We start from the raw sequence: 20,510 nt of genomic DNA, 5'->3' as shown, positions 1-20,510 counted from the left end.
TGGAGGAGGGCTAACGGATATCTAGACTGGGATAAATATACCCCACAAGCTCCCACAGCAACCCTTCTCAGCCTCTTCCCTGGCCAGACCTGGACGTTCACCTGGGCTGGACCCTAGTGGCCTTGGTTCATCCCACCACCCAGAATAAAGCCACCAGGCTGGTAGGGACTGGACCAGAAGGGTGCCCTGTCCCAGTGCCCCCTTTCCAGCCACTCAAATGCGCTCCTGTGTCCCTGAGGACTGCCTGGGCTCTGCTTCTCCAGCTCCAGACCTGGAAGATGAGAAGCTGCTGTCGCCTCTGCTGGCCTGGCCCAGCTGTTGAGACCCCTCAGACCAGGGCAGGGCGCCAAGCCTTCCCCCGCGCATGTAGCTAATAGTCCCTCAGGCTAGCTGGGTGCGGAGGAACGAACCCACCACACTTCCAGGGAGCATCCCCCCACCCCAGGAACGGGGAGGGGCGGGCTGGAGTCACTTAGTCTTCCCCTGCCCCCTACCCTTCACCGCCTGCCCCTCCTTAGCTCCCTATTTGGCCATCCCCCTGGCTGCCCCCTCCCCTTCCTTACATGGTCTGGGGGCCCGGTTGATCCTATCCCCTGCCCTTGGCTCCATGAATGGCCTCAGCGGTCCTAGTTGGTGCGAAGGCGACCAAATAAGGCAAGGTGGCAGACCGGGCCCCCCACCCCTGCCCCCGGCTGCTCCAACTGACCCCGTCCATCAGCGCGCTATAAAGCGGCTCTCCCGGCGCCGCCACCAGCGCCGCAGCAGCAGAGCAGAGCCGCCGGGAGGTGAGTGGCGACGTCCCGCGCGCTCCTCCCGCCCGGCCAGCCGGCCCGCCCAGGCTCCGCGCTCCTGCGGGGCCATTCACTTTTTAAAAAAAAACAAAACTTTCTGATTTGCTTAGAACTTGTCTTGGCCTAGGTCTCGGGCCTCGCAGGAGAGGGGTGCGCAGAAGGGGAGTTTTGTGGCCCCTTCAAGGGGCGTTTGGGCCCCTGTGAGCTTTCCCATTCATCTGGGAGTGTGGCTAGGGCTGAAGATTGGGTTCCCAACTCGGGAAAAGGCGAAAAGTCAAAGAGCTGGGGAGGATCTGCTAAGGGCTTGGAGTTTTCGGGTCTCAGGACCGTCCCTTTTTGCACCTGGGGCGGAGGATGTGTCTTCTGGCCCGAGAGACGGGTGGGTTTCTCTCCCCTTCCCTGGGCACCTTCCCAACTCCTCCGTAGCTTCTTCCTGCCCTTTTATGCCTCTAGGGGAGGGGAGATGGCAGGAGTCTCCCCCACTCCTCCAGTACCCCGAATTCCCCTCCTTCGGGTGTAGAGGCCAGCTCCACAGGCGGCTGAGCGTGACCTCACCTCCCTTCCTCAACTGCAGACCCCGCTGAAGCTGTGCCAACATGTGTGACGACGAGGAGACAACCGCCCTGGTGTGCGACAACGGCTCCGGGCTGGTGAAGGCCGGCTTTGCAGGCGATGATGCGCCCCGGGCTGTGTTCCCTTCCATCGTGGGCCGCCCGCGCCACCAGGTAAGCTTCCTGCCTGGCCTGGCCTGCTCCTACCAGGGGCAGTCCCCAGTGCCACCCCACACAGCTTCCTGCCACCTCCTGGGTCCCCAGATCTAGGGAATATCTCACTTAACCTTCCTGTGTCATGACCTCTTCAGGTCAAGTTAGGAAAAGTTGGATCAGTTTCAAATCCAAGCCAAGACAAGCAATATCCCATCAGACTACAGCATACCAAGAAACGCTGGTGTTCCCCCAGTCCACTGCAGGCACGCCTCTCCAAAGGCCCACTCCCTGGGATGAAAAGCCATCAGCTTTCTCCCTTCATGGCCTTCTGGATTTTTTAGGTCTCCTCATCTTCTCCTCTGCCTCTGAATACACTTGGCTTCCTTCACTGTCCTTCCATTTCAGTCCTGCTCAAAACCAGAAGTACATAATCCCTCTTATCCAAGCAGGACTCAGTCCACATTCCTCTTTCTCTTGTTCACAGCCAGTTTGCAGGGCTCCCCAAAGATGTAATCTATCTCCTTCCTGGCTGTTGCATTTTTAGAAGCCAGGCGTGACAGAAGCAGCAAGTGCCATGGTGATAGTGACATACCACCTCGTTTATTAAAAGAAATGCCATGCTCTCTGGGTTTGTCACATGGGTGGCCAGACAGGCTGGCGAGGGGGAGAGCTACAGTCCTCAGTGGTGGTGAATGATGGGCCCTCCAGGACAGCTCTGCACAGGCTGGATTTCACTGTCAGGGTGAAAGCGGCATAGCAGCCCATCTTTATATGCTCATGTGATAAATGTCAAAATCTTTTCTTAGGAGAAATACAGTGTGTCATTAATTCAGTCATTCCAAAATGCAGTCATCCATATTCCAATTGACATGGGTGATCAGCTTAGTCATTTAATGAGGCATTATGATATTTTTAAAGTGTGATACTTCTACAGTGAAATGGCATTATTTTTTCCCCCTAGGTATGTTCTAGACAATAGTTATACATCTTTGGGGGAGGGAGAAAAGATAGTACAAGGCGGATTTTAAATGATTCTTCTAAATTTGGGTAAAATCTTATTGTCTATTATTTCTGGTATTTTTAAGATGCTCCTTGGCGTGGGCATTTAGATATAAATTGATTGGGCATTGATGATATCCCTGACATGGTGGGAGCATGATTTTCTCTTTCTTCTTATAGGGAGTCATGGTGGGTATGGGTCAGAAGGACTCCTACGTAGGGGATGAAGCCCAGAGCAAGCGAGGCATCCTGACCCTGAAGTACCCCATTGAGCACGGCATCATCACCAATTGGGATGACATGGAGAAGATTTGGCATCACACCTTCTACAACGAGCTCCGTGTAGCTCCTGAGGAGCACCCCACCCTGCTCACCGAGGCCCCACTGAACCCCAAGGCCAACCGTGAGAAGATGACCCAGATCATGTTTGAGACCTTCAACGTCCCTGCCATGTATGTGGCCATCCAGGCAGTGCTGTCCCTGTATGCTTCCGGCCGTACCACAGGTATTCCTGGGTCCTGGGGACAATTTCTGAATAACCACATTCCCACATCATTGACCTTACTATAAATTACATTCCCAGATTGGGAAAGAAGTAATCCTTTCCTTCACACTCTCTAGCAAGGTGTCTGTGCTGAGAGAGAGGTAACAATAGTACCCAAGGTTAGTTTCAGAGCACACTTATATAAAAGCTGATAGCTTGGAGAGTTAGATTCTTCCCTTATTTAAACATACAAGTATATTTTTCTTTGCTTCCATTGAACTTGCACATGATGCCCCTTTTTTTGACTCAGCCTCTGGAGGGAACAAAAAAGAGGGCTTTGTGTAGAAGTTCAATGGAAGCAAAGAAAAATATACTTGTATGTTTACATAATGTGCTAATGGCTAATGAGCAAAATGGTCACATGAAAGTGTCCTCAGGAAATTTTTCTGCTACAGTATTTAAGAGGATGTGCTGCAGATTTAGTATCCACGATGCTCATTTTTATTTTTTGTGTCTAAGTGATCTAATTTTATCTGAATCAATTCCCATTGCTAGTATCTCTCAGCCATGGCTGAAGCAGTGGTGGTATCCTCAGGAATTTACCTCATTCTTGTCTGTTTCCCCCCAAAGGCATCGTTCTGGACTCCGGGGATGGTGTAACTCACAACGTGCCCATCTATGAGGGCTACGCTTTGCCCCATGCCATCATGCGTTTGGATCTGGCTGGTCGGGACCTCACCGACTATCTCATGAAGATCCTCACGGAGCGTGGCTACTCCTTTGTCACCACTGGTGCGTGCGTGTGTGTGCGCGTGCGCATGTGCGCTCATGAGTGTGCACATCATCCGCCACAGCATGAGTCTGATTTTTTTCATATCTCGATGAATCCACCTACCTCCTCACTACTGACTTCCTTTTTCAAAGCTTGATTGTGATACTCTTTATTTCTGCAGCTGAACGTGAAATTGTCCGTGACATTAAAGAGAAGCTGTGCTATGTTGCCCTTGATTTTGAGAATGAGATGGCCACAGCTGCCTCTTCCTCCTCCTTGGAGAAGAGCTATGAGCTGCCTGATGGCCAAGTCATCACTATTGGCAATGAGCGCTTCCGCTGCCCCGAGACGCTCTTCCAGCCCTCCTTCATTGGTGAGTGGTGGGTTCTGGTGTAGAGGCACGGCTTTGCCCTGGAAATCTTAGGGTCTCCTACAGTAAAATCTGTTATAATTAGGAAGGAGCAAAAGGCCCATGAATTAAAAAAAGTCATAGCTTGGAGTCCCACACAGCTCAGCCTCAAGTCCTGATGGCTCATTTAAGGGAAAGTCTGTATTCTGCTCTAGTGATGTGATAAAGGCTGACATACTGAGTTCATCTCAAAATACAGGATAGACAGAGTACCAAATGAATATCATGTAGCTACAGGAAAACCTAATTACTCAAGAGAGCTGACTTATTCCAATAAGTTCTATTGCCAAGTAGCTGGACTTGTCTTTCAGCTACTCATAGTTAAATGCAGCAACAGTCCTGCCCATAGTGATAACTGGACACCAAACATCTTTCCTAAGCAATGACTTCCAGAAGGTAGCTTGTCAGGATTTTATTTTAGTCCATAAAATAAAATTGCACTCATTTTAACTTAAATATGTGTCTTGTCTTTTTCCAATACATCTCCACACATCTGATGGCTACAGGAGGTGTTCGCTCCAAGCAGGTGCTAAACACAGTTGTTCCTTTCTTGGCAGTTTATACTGTCAGACACCTGTTCCACATATGCCCTGCAGTGTATCTTCTAGGGGAACATATGTTTCAGAGACAAATGGTGACAGCTCACCAACACAGAGGAATCCTGTTCTCTTCCCTCCATCCTGGCCTGACCGCACTATGACATTTCCTGTTAACTTGTTCCTAGGTATGGAATCTGCTGGCATCCATGAAACTACCTACAATAGTATCATGAAGTGTGACATTGATATCCGCAAGGACCTGTATGCCAACAATGTCTTATCTGGAGGCACCACCATGTACCCTGGTATTGCTGATCGCATGCAAAAGGAAATCACTGCCCTGGCCCCTAGCACCATGAAGATTAAGGTAAAGCATCCTTGGGGGTGGGACGTCCAAAGCAGGTCTTGGTATTCTAAGCAGAACTGCATTCCTAACTCCTTTCTCCTCACACTTGGCTTCCTGTCCCCTATAAACTTTACCTTTTAGTTTCTCTAACACTTCTTCTCACACTTTTTCTTTTTTGAATTTTTTTCTAGCACTTTCCCCAAGATAGGAAACACTAAAAGTGCTTTCATGCGGTGAATAAAAATAAATCTTTGATAAGAAAAAACACAACCGAATCTTTGAACACATTTTAAAAGCCCCAACTTTTGGGCTAGCATCCATCATGCATTTAGCTTGTTGCCACATTATATTCTAGTTCAGAGAAGTAGGGAAAGTCTATTTTAATAATGCAATATGTCTTTAATAATGGAAATGGTGAAATAGAGGAAAGTTTATAAAACCTGACTGGCCACATTATTTTGTAGTGTGAAATATCCCATATTGACAGTGAATTGGTATCTGGTATTTTTTTCTGTGAATCTTCCCAACTTGTTGCTTGCTCCTTGACTTGTCAATGTTAGAGTTCATTGGAAGTTGGTCTTTTCTTTCTGCAGATTATTGCTCCCCCTGAGCGTAAATACTCTGTCTGGATCGGGGGCTCCATCCTGGCCTCTCTGTCCACCTTCCAGCAGATGTGGATTAGCAAGCAAGAGTATGATGAGGCAGGCCCATCTATTGTCCACCGCAAATGCTTCTAAGATGCTGTCTCTCCTCGTCCACTTACATTCAGGATGACGATATTATGCTTCTTGGAGTCTTCTGAACTACCCTCCCTCATCTCTCATCAATCATTGTACAGTTTGTTTACACACGTGCAATTTGTTTGTGCTTCTAATATTTATTGCTTTATAAATAAACCAGACCAGGACTTGCAACCTACAAAAGCCTCCCATTTCTTTTTGGAGTAGGCATGGGATAGGGCAGGTGTTTGTTTTGACATCATGAGCATTGTAATATTATAGTATCCCAAGGTTCATCGAGACAAACTAGTGTGACATTTAGCTGGGAGATATAAAATCAAATTTTGATTTTGTATTTTGGGACAGAATCATAAATATAGTTCATGTCTGAAAAGTAGGTTAGGTTTAATTCCATACAAGCAAGAAATGGAATAGAATAAGATAATTCTCTGAGATGAATGGCTATGGTTGACAGTGAAAATTGTTGTTGGAGCGTATGTTCCAGTTGTTCTTATAACTTTGCAGAAAACACACATATATTGATAACAAAAAGTCAGAGCTTATTTTCAATAAATTGGCTTTAACTTCTACATCTTTGGACTCTTTGATTGTCTTCCTCAGGGCTGTGCATGAAACAAAAAGGCCGGCTGATAGCTGGGCTCAGCCATGTCCTGTTGCAAATACCCTTAAATAGAAGAAGAGCAATGTGTGTCTGTGTGTCTTTAAAATAAGTGTGTGGAGCAGGAGCCAGACACTTTTGCCTAATTAGTGACTAAGTCACAGGATAATGATCCTTCATCTCTTTGTTTCTTTGACATTTGGGGATGTTTTATTGAGTGAAATGGAGGTTGTGGGGTCCTGAGGGAGCAAGGAGAGGGAAGAACCACACTATTCACTTCGCTCCATGCTGCTGGACTCTGCAAAATGTGGTGGGAAGAGCACAGCAGGCAGCATCCAAAAGAATCAGACATTCTCTGTCCTTGAGGGATTCACATACCTACACACAAAATCCCAGTGCAGGCTTTAAGGAGATAGACATGGGTCTGGGTCTTGAAGATTGGCTGGGAATTAGGGAGGTGAGAAGGGCAGAGAGAATATCGCCGCAGAAGCAAATGGTGCACAAGCCTGGGACTGGTAGGAGCTAATGCATTTTAGAAAAGATAGATTTCAGCCTAATTGCTGAAGCTTGAAAAAATTTTATTTTCAAATTGTTCATACACTGCGAGAGCTCGAAGGGGTATTTGAATGGACTTAAGCTTTATTGATGAGGGTATCAAGACACAGAAATTAAGCAACCAGTACAATGTTACACAGTTTGTGTGTGGAACATTCGTGACAGGAACCCAGATTTTCTGATGTTTAATTTTACCAGTGCCTCTAAAATCATCTTTTCTCACTTCAGTCACAATCTATCAAGAGTAACCCAATTCTATCACACACTTTTTGGGAGTCTGGGTTCAAAACTGGGAGTACTTTGGGCTCATCAGACACCTTTAATAAATTGCCACTGCCATTCAAGGTCATACCTGTGTCTTTATGCTCCTTTTTGAAAAAATATGTTTGATCCTCGCCTCTGGGATCCAGACACAGGAGTAGGGGCAGGGAACATGAAAATGGATCAAAGCACATTTTCTGTGTTTAAAAAGTTTAGAGTTCTATATTTAGCTTTTAGCATAGCTTTGTGGAAAGCTGTCTCTGCAATAGAGTCTAAATAATACATCATTCTGGTGGCATTTTCTTTGGATCAGTTACAAATGTTACTATAGATTTTCCTTCCCTACTCTCCCCATTGTATCCCTTACCACAGATGAATTGGTTTAAAAGCTAGGTATCAATTAGGGAGATATGGTTCATCTTTGTGTTTCTTTATTCTCACCTGTCAAATTGCATAAATCTAGTGAATTTTATCCTCTGAATACAGTATTAATGCTGTAAGTACAGACAACTGGCTGGGTAACCCATGTGGTTCTTTCCATTTTGAGTAGAAATGAAACATATATTGATGATTTTTACTTAAAAAAGAAGCTCAAAGAATGAGTTTCTGGTATTTGTCTAAGCATACAGTTTTTTGTTTGTTTTTTTTTAAGAGACAAAGTCTCTTAAAAGTTCAGACAATTAAGTTTTCAAACTCATCCTAGCAAAAGTGCTACACACCTCATTGCTGAACATCACTATTGCCTCCTTTGAAGTACTCCCCTTGGGAAGCTATGCACCAGTGCCAGTGTTTAGTCCATCCTTCAAAGCACTTTTTCAAGGATGAATTCACAAACTTAATTGTCAGATGACAACTCTGATGGCCATTGCAGAAAAAGAGTTTCAAAATTACTTTAAAGGGTGAACTAGGCACTGACATTGGTGCAGAGCTTCCTAAGGGGAGTACTTTGAAGGTGACCGTAGTGATATTTAGCAATAGGGTATGTAGCACTTTTTCTAGGATGAATTGGAGAATTTAATTGTCCAACTTCATATATTGCTCAGGATGGGGGAGCAGTGATATTCACAGGTGCAATTCTACTGCTGATCGGCACAGGAATTTTGATCTGCTTTGTTCACCCCTCCTTAGGCAACCAAGTGGCCCTCACTCCTAGGAGGTCAGCATATTGACACGGTTGGCATATTGTGCACCAGATGGGCATGGCACACATAGAACTCCTGGGCTCAAGCAGTCCTCCTGCCACAGCCTCTGAGCAGCTGGGACTATAGGTGTGTGCTACCACACCCAGGAACACACGGATTTCTGTTAAGTTCTGAGGTTTTCTCATCTCTGCTTGATAATAAGGTATAAGGTATTGGAATAGCTGACCATTCTAAAAGTTGTCCTTAAGGAAGATACTTAATAAGCGAGTGTTTTCTCAAGGCCATCTTGTATATATGTAAAAGAATTGAAATCTCTACAGTGATTTTGTCTTTGGTTGAAGTGCCATGCACAAAAATCTATATAGATCATGATATTTCTTCTTAATTTATAATAAAAATAGTATTATTGTTAGTTTTTAATACTCTCAAACACTGTATCTTTGTTTATCTTGACCAAGAAATGATCATTCAAGAGTGTATAGTACAGAGAAAAGAAAAAGAAAATGGAATGTTTAGAGGGGTAGGGCTGACGACATACTGTATCCAGGGCCTAGAACAATGTCACTGGATCTTCAGCTTTCTCTCTAGTTCTTCAGTAGGATTTATTATTGTTTGTATTGTGTTATGTTACATTCACAAATTCATATGTTAAAGCTTTAACTCTCAATGTGACTGAATTGGAGACAGGCTATTTAAGGAAGTAATTAAAGTTAATGAGGTCATAAGGGTGTGGTTCCAATCCAGTAGGATTGTTGTCCCCATAAAAGGAAAAAGAGACACCAGGAGAGCACAAACAGAGGAAAGACCATGTAAGGACACAGCAAGGAGGTGGCCATATGCAAGGCAGGGAAAAAGGCTTCATAAAACCAGTCCTGCTGAAACCTTGACCTTGGACTTCCAGTCTCCAGAGCTGTGAGAATTAGAAATGTGGTGTTAAGCCACCTGGTGTATGGTATCCTGTTATGAAAGCCTTGGCAGTCTAATACAGAATTTCTCGACATGTTGGACATGGTGGCCCAAGGTTCTTGGTCTTTCAACTTGTAGCCTCTGGGACAAAAAAGTCCCTTCCTATATAGAACCAGCAGAAGTTCCAGGGTAGTCTCTGAGCCTGGCCAGGTTTGAGAACTGAGTCATATCATCCTACTACAGGGACTTATCAGCATTATTCAGTGAGGAAGGGGCGATCTTACAAAAGAAGAAAACCAAGTTGTACAAACACCATATCCAATGAGCTAGAGAGCAGAGAAAATACTGGGGGTGTGTAGGGGAGGGACCATCTGTTGGAAGGCTCCAACTTGCCAGCTTAGGAGTTTTATTTAATTTGATAGGTCCTAAGAAGGACTCAAGAAGAGACATGACTTCACCCAAACAATATTGGGAGGTGAGACTGAGAATCTTGGAATCATGATACTTGTAACTGGTCTGATATTTTTTATACTCCATTATGGCCCAAGGATTCAGGAACCCAATGGCCCCTACATGATCAGATTAACCAGCTTTTTGAAAGGAGATAATAAGTCAGATTCACTTTATGGTTAACATGCTACAAATGTCATAAATTGTTTCTAATAACTAGTAATGGGTGAAGAAATTTTAAGTCTTTGAGGCCTAAAGCAATAAAAGTTGTCCATGTTCACCTTCCAGGCTCATTATGTAGGGAATTTCTTCCCTAGGCAGAGCTTGGCTGTTGCTATGGCAACCAAACTCACAGTAGGAAGACATCACTGAAAACAAAACTCTCAGGGAGGTTGCAAAAGTACACCTCTGCTCATTGGTGAGCTTGAGTCTAGATGTTTTTGCAGTTCAATCGTCAGCCTGCATGCGGTAGATGAGAGAAAGCTTGACTAAGAGGATGAAGATCTTCAGTTTAACCACAGCACTCTGAGTCCTTCTGGTTCTGCCACTCCCCTTGCCTGCCTGGGAGAGGTGAGAGGAGAAAGGGAGCAGAGTCAGCTGAGAGCTAAGCAGAGGTAGCTTGCATGTCCTTCAGCATCACCGTCTCCTTATTTTTCTGCATTGACTACAGCTTCCATGGAAATCAGGGTTGGGGAAGGGAGACAGAAAAATGCAAAGGAAGGCTCAATTAAGATGCAGCATTAATAGTAGATGAGAATTGGACTCTGGAGTCAAGTGTAAGCAAGGAATTGGGTCAATAGATTTTGTGTTTCACACAGAAAAATGACTTTGGGAAACTTTGGAAATACTGCTACATAAGGACTGGGTAGGTATCATGTGGGGTAAGATAGGATAGAGAAGGCACCATGTAGGAAATTTAAAAGCAAACCTACCTTAATGAAGGTAAACCTTCTTGAACCCTAGGATTTATGCTTTGGGCTTCTTTTCTAGTACCTTTCATCCAATGTCAGCTACCTGAGACCTTCTCCCTACTGCTCTTACCACATCAGCATTTACCTGTCCTTTACCTGCATCCTGCTAGGAACAGACTATACTCATGGAAGCATCACTTATCTGTTTGCCCAAGGAAAAGCTAGAGCAGATCTCCCTGCTAGAAAATATATGCATAATTTACCAATAGTTTTATGTATATAGTTTCTTATTAGAATAACCAGAAGGATTGATGTTGCATGGGCTTGGGTTCAAAAAAGATTTGAGTTCAAAATCTAGTTCTGACACTGGTTAGTTGAATAAATCACTATAAGTAAATTATTTAGCTTCTTGAGAAAAGAAAGACTAATTAAAATTGTGCTCCCAGAGAGGAGGCTGGGCATCTTCTCAGGTGGCAACCACCATGGAACAGATCTGTGACGGAAATGCAGGCCCCCTGAGACTTCAACCCAGAGTAACTGTTTCACTAGGGTTGAACAGAGACCAGCTGAAAACAAAACAGAACCACTTAGCCCCACCACACAAAACAGGTCCCCAGTTTCTCAGACCATAGCACTGTATGGGTCCTTGACAAAGCTCCAGGGGAAAAATCAAATGGTGTAAAACAATCATGGGGCAGAATCAGCAGAAAAACTCTGGTAACATGAATAACCAGAATAGACCAACCCCCTCCAAGGAAAGATATGGCAGATGTAACTGAAGATCCCATTCATAAAGAGCTGGCTAAGATGTTAGAAATCGAATTCAGAATTTGATTAATAGAATGGAGGAAAATTTGGAATTAGAAATTCGAGGAGCAATTCAAAAGTCAGAATTAGAAATTCAAGGAGAAATTCAAAAGTTGTCTCAAGAATTTAATGAATTTAAAGACAAAACCACCAAAGATTTTGACTTACTGAAGCAATAATTTGCAGACCTCAAAGATCTGAAAAATACAGTAGAATCCCTCAGTAACAGAGTGGAGCAAGCAGAAGAAAAGCTTACTGACATTGAAGACAAAGCCTTTGAACGCTCCCAAACTCTTAAAGAGGAAGAGAAATGGAGAGCAAAAACGGATCATTCTCTCAGAGAGCTTTGGTATAATTCAAAGAAGGGTAATATCCGCCTCACTGGAATCCCTGAAAGTGATGACGTGGCCTCGCAAGGCACAGAGGCCGTTCTCCATGAAATTATGAAAGAGAATTTTCCAGACATGCCAAGAGATTCTGAAATTCAGATAGCAGACAGTTTCAGAACCCCAGCATGACTCAATCTGAATAAGACATCCCCCAGGCATACCATAATTAACTTCACTAAAGTTAATCTGAAGGAGAAAATTCTGAAAGCAGCTAGACATAAGAAATCCATTACCTAAAAGGGAAGAATATTAGGATGACTGCAGATCTCTCTGCTGAAACTTTTCAAGCCAGAAGAGGGTGGTCATTTACTTTAATCTCCTAAAGCAAAATAACTTTCAACCCCGAATCCTGTATCCAGCTAAACTGAGTTTCATTTATGATGGAGAAATTAAATACTTTAATGACATTCATAGGTTGAAGAAATTTGCCATAACTAAACCAGCTCTTCAGGATATTCTCAGACCTACCCTCCATAATGACCAGCCCAATCCTCTACCACAAAAGTAAACTCACTCAGAAACTTGTGATCAAACTCCAACTTTCACAGTGGAGAAAGGATTAAAAATGTCCACTGGACTTTCGAAAAATTCGATACCCAAAAATTTACCAGACTTATCAATATTCTCCATTAATGTGAACAGCTTAAACTGTCCTCTAAAGAGGCACAGATTAGCTGACTGGATACAAAAACTCAGGCCAGATATTTGCTGCATACAAGAGTCACATCTTACCTTAAAAGATGAATATAGACTCAGGGTGAAAGGATGGTCGTTCATATTTCAGGCAAATGGTAATCAGAAAAAAGCAGGTGTTGCAATTCTATTTGCAGACACAATAGGCTTTAAACCAACAAAAGGAAGGAAGGACAAGAATGGTCACTTCATATTTGTTAAGGGTAATACTCAATATGATGAGATTTCAATTATTAATATCTATGCATCCAACCAGAATGCACCTCAATTTATAAGAGAAACTCTAACAGACATGAGCAACTTGATTTTCTCCAGCTCCATAATAGTTGGAGATATCAACACTCCTTTGGCAGTGTTGGATAGATCCTCCAATAGAAGCTGAGCAAAGAAATTTTAGATTTAAACCTAACCATCCAAGATTTGGATTTAGCAGACATCTACAGAACATTTCATCCCAATAAAACCGAATACACATACTTCTCATCAGCCCATGGAACATACTCCAAAATTGATCACATCTTAGGTCACAAGTCTAACCTCAGTAAATTTAAAAGAATAGAAATTATTCCTTGCATCTTCTCGGACAACCATGGAATAAAAGTTGAACTCAGTAACAACAGGAATCTGCATTCTCATACAAAAACATGGAAGTTAAATAACCTTATGCTGAATGATATCTGGGTCAGAGATGAGATTAAGAAGAAAATTGCCAAATTTTTGGAACAAAATGGCAATTAATACACAAATTATCAGAACCTCTAGGATACCACAAAGGCAGTCCTAAGAGGGAAATTTATAGCTCTGCAAGCCTTCCTCAAGAGAACGGAAAGAGAGGAAGTTAACAACTTAATGGGACATTTTAAGCAACTGGAAAAGGAAGAACATTCCAACCCCAAACCCAGTAGAAGAAAAGAAATAACCAAAATTAGAACAGAATTAAATGAAATTGAAAACAAAAGAATAATACAACAGATCAATAAATCAAAAAGTTGGTTAGCGGAGCAAGATGGCAGCCGAGTAACAGCTTCCTTGCATCTGGGCACTGTGAGTCTGGGGAGATAGGACTCCAGGCATCTCTGGCTGGTGGGATCTGCCTATCATCACCCCTGAGAGGATATAGGGAGTCAGCGAGAGACTTCTGGACCCCAAGGACTAAAACAGTGGAAAGCTGACAAGGGGTCGTGTGTGTTCAACCCGTCTAAACCAGCCCGCAACTGTAAGTTCAGTAGCAGCGAGACTGCAAACCAGAAAGGCCTTACCTGTGAACTGTTTTGGTGTCTTTGGACTTGGCACTCAGCTGAACTGCCTTGGGGAGAGCCTGAGCGGGAGTGCGGAGAACTTTGGCCTTTGTCTAGGGCCCCAGTCTGAGCCACTGAGCCAGACGGACCTAATAGTGTTTGGCTCTGGGTCACAGGCAGCCATTGTGAGCGATCTGCCCCGGCAAGCTCCACCCTCAGGGTCGCAGAGCTAGAATTGGGTGGGAGCTGGTAACTCAGCAACCAAGTAGCCTAAGGGCGGGGTCTGAGCCGCCTTGCAGCCCTAACCCTCAGGGAAAGAGGGAGACCAGTTTTGGCACACTGGATAAGTGGATAGCCACTTCAGCAGTGATTCCAGCGACAAGCACTTCCTTGGGAAAGTTTCTGCTCAGCAAGTGAACAAGTTCAAAGTGCCTTTTAAGTGGGCTGAAGAGAGACTTAGGGTGTCTACCTGCTGGGGTTTGAGAAACTAGCAGCCTCCAGTCGTATCAGAACTGTGATTAACATCTCATATCCCAGAAGACCACGTATTGCCCAGACAATATTCAATAACATATACATACTGCTTTGTTTTTGGTTGTGGTTTTTTTTTTTTTGGTTTGGTTGTTTTTTTTTGTTTATTTTGATGTTGTTGATTGTTGTTTTGTTTTTTAAGTTCAACCTTTTCCATACAGATCCTTTTTCTATCTCAAATTTTCTAGTTTAATTATAATTTCCCATTGCTGCCTATTTCAATAATTAGAACTTCATTTTTGTTAGTGTTTCTACCGCTATTATTTGGTTTTTCCAGCCAATTTTATCCCATAAAGTTTTCTGTTTGCTTGTTTTGGTTTGATTTATAGCATTTTTGTCTTTCCTCTCTACTTGGTGGAGGTGGGGTACTGTGTCTGATCAGGTTAGCAAAGAGCTGCTGACCTCAAGGGAACTACCCAAATGGGCACCCCAAGAAGGTGGTTTTTTTTTTAAGGTTGCATCAAAGTACCCTACTGTACACCTATATTGCTCTGTCTCCCTCTTTCCGTGCCTCTCTTCCTTTTGTCAATATTCCTTTTACCCACCCCCTCTCCTTTCTCTATTTTTCTTTTTTTTTTTTTCTTATCACTCGGTCCACCTTTCTTTCATCCCGTTTTTGCTCTTCAACCTTCTCACACTTCTGGTCCTGTAACTGTTAGTCCACAGGCACTAGAACTTAAACAGCAAGAGGAAGTGAAAGGAAAATTAGGGCAAGGAAACAGATAAAAGAAATCACTCATCAGGAAGAATCAGCAGAAAACTCCAGGCAACATGAAGAACCAGTCCAGAACAACCCCGCCAAGGGACCATGAGGTAGTTACTGCAGAGGATTCCACCTATCCAGAAATGTTAGGAATGACAGAAAGGAAATTTAGAATACACATGTTGAAAACAATGAAAGAAATGATGGAAACAATGAAGGAAACTGCTAATAAAGTGGAAAATAACCAAAAGGAAATTCAAAAACAGAATCAAATAAGAGATGAACGATATGAAGAATATAAAAAGGATATAGCAGAGCTGAAGGAAATGAAACAGTCAATCAGGGAACTTAAAGATGCAATGGAAAGTATCAGCAACAGGTTAGACCATGCAGAAGAAAGAATTTCAGAGGTAGAAGACAAAGTTTTTGAGATAAATCAGATAGTAAAAGAGGCAGAAAAGAAGAGAGAGACAGCAGAATGTTCACTGTCAGAATTATGGGACTTTATGAAGCGTTCCAACATACAAGTTATAGGAATTCCAGAAGGGGAAGAAGAATGCCCCAGAGGAATGGAAGCCATACTAGAGAATATTATAAAAGAAAATTTCCCAAATATCACCAACGATTCTGACACACTGCTTTCAGAGGGCTATAGGACCCCAGGTCGCCTCAACTCTAACCAAGCTTCTCCAAGACACATTGTGATGAACCTGTCCAAAGTCAAGACAAAAGAAAAGATTCTGCAAGCTGCCAGGAGTAAGTGCCAGTTGACCTACAGGGGCAAATCCATCAGAGTGACCGCAGACTTCTCTAATGAAACTTTTCAAGCAAGAAGACAATGGTCATCTACCTTTAATCTACTTAAACAGAACAATTTCCAGCCCAGAATTCTGTACCCTGCTAAGCTAAGCTTCAAAATTGACAGAGAAATCAAATCATTTACGGATATACAAACATTGAGGAAATTCGCCACAACAAGACCAGCTCTACAGGAAATACTTCAACCTGTTCTGCACACTGACCACCACAATGGATCAGCAGCAAAGTAAGAGCTCAGAAATTAAAGAACAGAACCTAACCTCCACACTAATGCAAAAGATAAAACTAAGCAATGGACTCTCACCAAATAAGACGAATAGAATACTACCACACTTATCAATTATCTCAATAAATGTTAATGGCTTGAATTCCCCACTGAAGAGACATAGATTGGTTGACTGGATTAAAAAACACAAGCCATCCATTTGCTGTCTGCAAGAAACACACCTGGCTTCAAAAGACAAATTAAAGCTCCGAGTCAAGGGTTGGAAGACAATTTTTCAGGCAAATGGAATTCAGAAGAAAAGAGGAGTTGCAATCTTATTTTCAGATACATGTGGATTTAAAGCAACTAAAGTCAAAAAAGACAAAGATGGTCACTTTATATTGGTGAAGGGAAAAATACAAAAAGAAGACATTTCAATTCTAAATATCTATGCACCCAATGTAAATGCTCCCAGACTCTTGAAACAGACCTTACTCAGTATGAGCAATATGATATCTGATAATACCATCATAACAGGGGACCTTAACACTCCTCTTACAGAGCTGGACAGATCCTCTAAACAGAAATTAAACAAGGGTATAAGAGATTTAAACAAGACCCTAGAACAACTGTGCTTGATAGATGCATATAGAACACTCCATCCCAAAGATAAAGAATATACATTCTTCTCATCACCCCGTGGAACAGTCTCCAAAATTGATCATATCCTGGGACACAAAACAAATATCAACAGAATCAAAAGAATTGAAATTTTACCTTGTATCTTCTCAGACCATAAGGCACTAAAGGTGGAACTCAACTCTAACAAAAATGCTCGACCCCACACAAAGGCATGGAAATTAAACAATCTTCTGTTGAATAACAGATGGGTGAAGGAAGAAATAAAACAGGAAATCATTAACTTCCTTGAGCATAACAACAATGAAGACACAAGCTACCAAAACCTGTGGGATACTGCAAAAGCAGTTTTGAGAGGAAAATTCATCGCTTTAGATGCCTACATTCGAAAAACAGAAAGAGAGCACATCAACAATCTCACAAGAGATCTTATGGAATTGGAAAAAGAAGAACAATCTAAGCCTAAACTCAGTAGATGAAAAGAAATATCCAAAATCAAATCAGAGATCAATGAAATAGAAAGCAAAAGAATCATTCAGAAAATTAATGAAACAAGGAGTTGGTTTTTTGAAAAAATAAATAAAATAGATAAACCATTGGCCAGACTAATGAGGAATAGAAAAGTAAAATCCCTAGTAACCTCAATCAGAAACGATAAAGGGGAAATAACAACTGATCCCACAGAGATACAAGAGATCATCTCTGAATACTACCAGAAACTCTATGCCCAGAAATTTGACAATGTGAAAGAAATGGATCAATATTTGGAATCACACCCTCTCCCTAGACTCAGCTAGGAAGAAATAGAGCTCCTGAACAGACCAATTTCAAGCACTGAGATCAAAGAAACAATAAAAAATCGTCCAACCAAAAAATGTCCTGGTCCAGATGGCTTCACTCCAGAATTCTATCAAACCTTCAAGGAAGAGCTTATTCCTGTACTGCAGAAATTATTCCAAAAAATTGAGGAGGAAGGAATCTTCCGCAACATATTCTATGAAGCAAACATAACCCTGATACCAAAACCAGGAAAAGACCCAAACAAAAAGGAGAATTTCAGACCAATCTCACTCATGAGTATAGATGCAAAAATTCTCAACAAAATCCTAGCCAATAGATTACAGCTTATCATCAAAAAAGTCATTCATCATGATCAAGTAGGCTTCATCCCAGGGATGCAAGGCTGGTTTAACATACGCAAGTCTATAAACGTTATCCACCATATTCATAGAGGCAAAAATAAAGATCACATGATCCTCTCAATAGATGCAGAAAAAGCATTTGATAAAATCCAGCATACTTTTCTAATTAGAACACTGAAGAGTATAGGCATAGGTGGCACATTTCTAAAACTGATTGAAGCTATCTATGACAAACCCACAGCCAATATTTTACTGAATGGAGTAAAACTGAAAGCTTTTCCTCTTAGAACTGGAACCAGACAAGGTTGTCCTCTGTCACCTTTACTATTCAATGTAGTGCTGGAAGTTCTAGCCAATACAATTAGGCAAGACAAGGAAATAAAGGGAATCCAAATGGGAGCAGAGAAGGTCAAACTCTCCGTCTTTGCTGACGACATGATCTTATACTTAGAGAACCCCAAAGACTCAACCACAAGACTCCTAGAAGTCATCAAAAAATACAGTAATGTTTCAGGATATAAAATCAATGTCCACAAGTCAGTAGCCTTTGTGTACACCAATAACAGTCAAGATGAGAAGCTAATTAAGGACACAACTCCCTTCACCATAGTTTCAAAAAAAAATGAAATACCTAGGAATATACCTAACGAAGGAGGTGAAGGACCTCTATAAAGAAAAGTACGAAATCCTCAGAAAGGAAATAGCAGAGGATATTAACAAATGGAAGAACATACCATGCTCATGGATGGGAAGAATCAACATTGTTAAAATGTCTATACTTCCCAAAGCAATCTACCTATTCAATGCCATTCCTACCAAAATACCAACATGATACTTTCAAGATTTGGAAAAAATGGTTCTGCATTTTGTATGGAGCCGGAAAAACCCCCGTATAGCTAAGGCAGTTCTCTGTAACAAAAATAAAGCTGGGGGCATCAGCATACCAGATTGTAGTCTGTACTACAAAGCCATAGTGCTCAAGACAGCATGGTACTGGCACAAAAACAGAGACATAGACACTTGGAATCAAATTGAAAACCAAGAAATGAAACTAACATTTTACAACCACCTAATCTTTGATAAACCAAACAAGAACATACCTTGTGGGAAAGACTCCCTATTCAATAAATGGTGTTGGGAGAACTGAATGTCTACATGTAAAAGACTGAAACTAGACCCACACCTTTCCCCACTCACAAAAATTGATTCAAGATGGATAAAGGACTTAAACTTAAGGCATGAAACAATAAAAATCCTCCAAGAAAGCATAGGACAAACACAGGAAGATATTGGCCTGGGGAAAGACTTCATGAAGAAGACTGCCACGGCAATTGCAACAACAACAAAAATAAACAAATGGGACTTCATTAAACTGAAAAGCTTCTGTACAGCTAAGGAGACAATAACCAAAGCAAAGAGAAAACCTACACAATGGGAAAGGATATTTGCATATTTTCAATCAGACAAAAGCTTGATAACTAGGATCTATAGAGAACTCAAATTAATCCAGATGAAAAAAGCCAACAATCCCATATATCAATGGGCAAGAGACATGAATAGAACTTTCTCTAAAGATGACAGACAAATGGCTAACAAACACATGAAAAAATGTTCATCATCTCTATATATTAGAGAAATGCAAATCAAAACAACCCTGAGATATCATCTAACCCCAGTGAGAATGGCCCACATCACAAAATCTCAAAACTGCAGATGCTGGCGTGGATGTGGAGAGAAGGGAACACTTTTACACTGCTGGTGGGACTGCAAACTAGTACAACCTTTCTGGAAGGAAGGATGGAGAAACCTCAAAGCACTCAACCTAGACCTCCCATTTGATCCTGCAATCCCATTACTGGGCATCTACCCAGAAGGAAAGAAATCCTTTTATCATAAGGACAATTGTACTAGACTGTTTATTGCAGCTCAATTTACAATCGCCAAAATGTGGAAACAGCCTAAATGCCCACCAACCCAGGAATGGATTAACAAGCTGTGGTATATGTATACCATGGAATACTATTCAGCCATTAAAAAAAATGGAGACTTTACATCCTTCGTATTAACCTGGATGGACGTGGAAGACATTATTCTTAGTAAAGCATCACAAGAATGGAGAAGCATGAATCCTATGTACTCAATTTTGATATGAGGACAATTAATGACAATTATGGTTATGGGGGGGAACAGAAAGAGGGAAGGAGGGAGGTGGGTGGGGCCTTGGTGTGTGTCACACTTTATGGGGGCAAGACATGATTGCAAGAGGGACTTTACCTAACAATTGCAATCAGTGTAACCTGGCTTATTATACCCTCAATGAATCCCCAACAATAAAAAAAAATATATATATATATATAAAAAATAGTTTCATTTTATTTTAAGCAGGGTCTCATGACCTTTTGTGTATAGATTCTGGATTTGTAATTATAATCATAATATGTACAAGCTATGCACTAATTAAAAATTCAACACTGACACTTATCCCCAAGCAGATCTATATTTAACAGCATTAATCAAGACAAAGTAGTCTGAATAAATAAAGCCCAAAGAAATTAAAAAAAAAAATGTCCATACTACCCAAAGCAATATACAATTTTAATGCAATCTCTATTAAAGCTCCACTGTCATACTTTAAAAATCTTGAAAAAATAATACTTCGTTTTATATAGAATCAGAAAAAACCTCGAACAGCCAAGACATTACTCACAAATAAAAACAAAGCAGGAGGAATCAC

At 41.9% G+C, this 20,510-nt stretch overlaps 1 protein-coding gene across 2 annotated transcripts; it reads left to right on the top strand.

The window, feature by feature from the left end:
* Window positions 1–719: 719 nt before the first annotated feature.
* ACTC1 (actin alpha cardiac muscle 1) lies at window positions 720–5,965 on the top strand. Of its 2 annotated transcripts, none has more exons than XM_053594945.1 (7): window positions 720–785; window positions 1,366–1,516; window positions 2,678–3,002; window positions 3,612–3,773; window positions 3,935–4,126; window positions 4,887–5,068; window positions 5,641–5,965. In XM_053594945.1, exons 2-7 carry the CDS (start codon window positions 1,388–1,390, stop codon window positions 5,782–5,784), a joined length of 1,134 nt encoding a protein of 377 aa, XP_053450920.1. In that variant the 5' UTR covers window positions 720–785; window positions 1,366–1,387; the 3' UTR covers window positions 5,785–5,965. The 2 variants fall into 2 exon arrangements, with proteins under 2 accessions (XP_053450920.1, XP_053450919.1); XM_053594944.1 differs by lacking the exon at window positions 720–785 and adding an exon at window positions 1,150–1,170.
* Window positions 5,966–20,510: the final 14,545 nt, after the last annotated feature.

This window comes from Nycticebus coucang, chromosome 6 (assembly GCF_027406575.1).
Source record: "Nycticebus coucang isolate mNycCou1 chromosome 6, mNycCou1.pri, whole genome shotgun sequence".
Classification (NCBI taxonomy): domain Eukaryota; kingdom Metazoa; phylum Chordata; class Mammalia; order Primates; family Lorisidae; genus Nycticebus; species Nycticebus coucang.
This window is presented reverse-complemented; position numbering and strand designations above follow the sequence as displayed.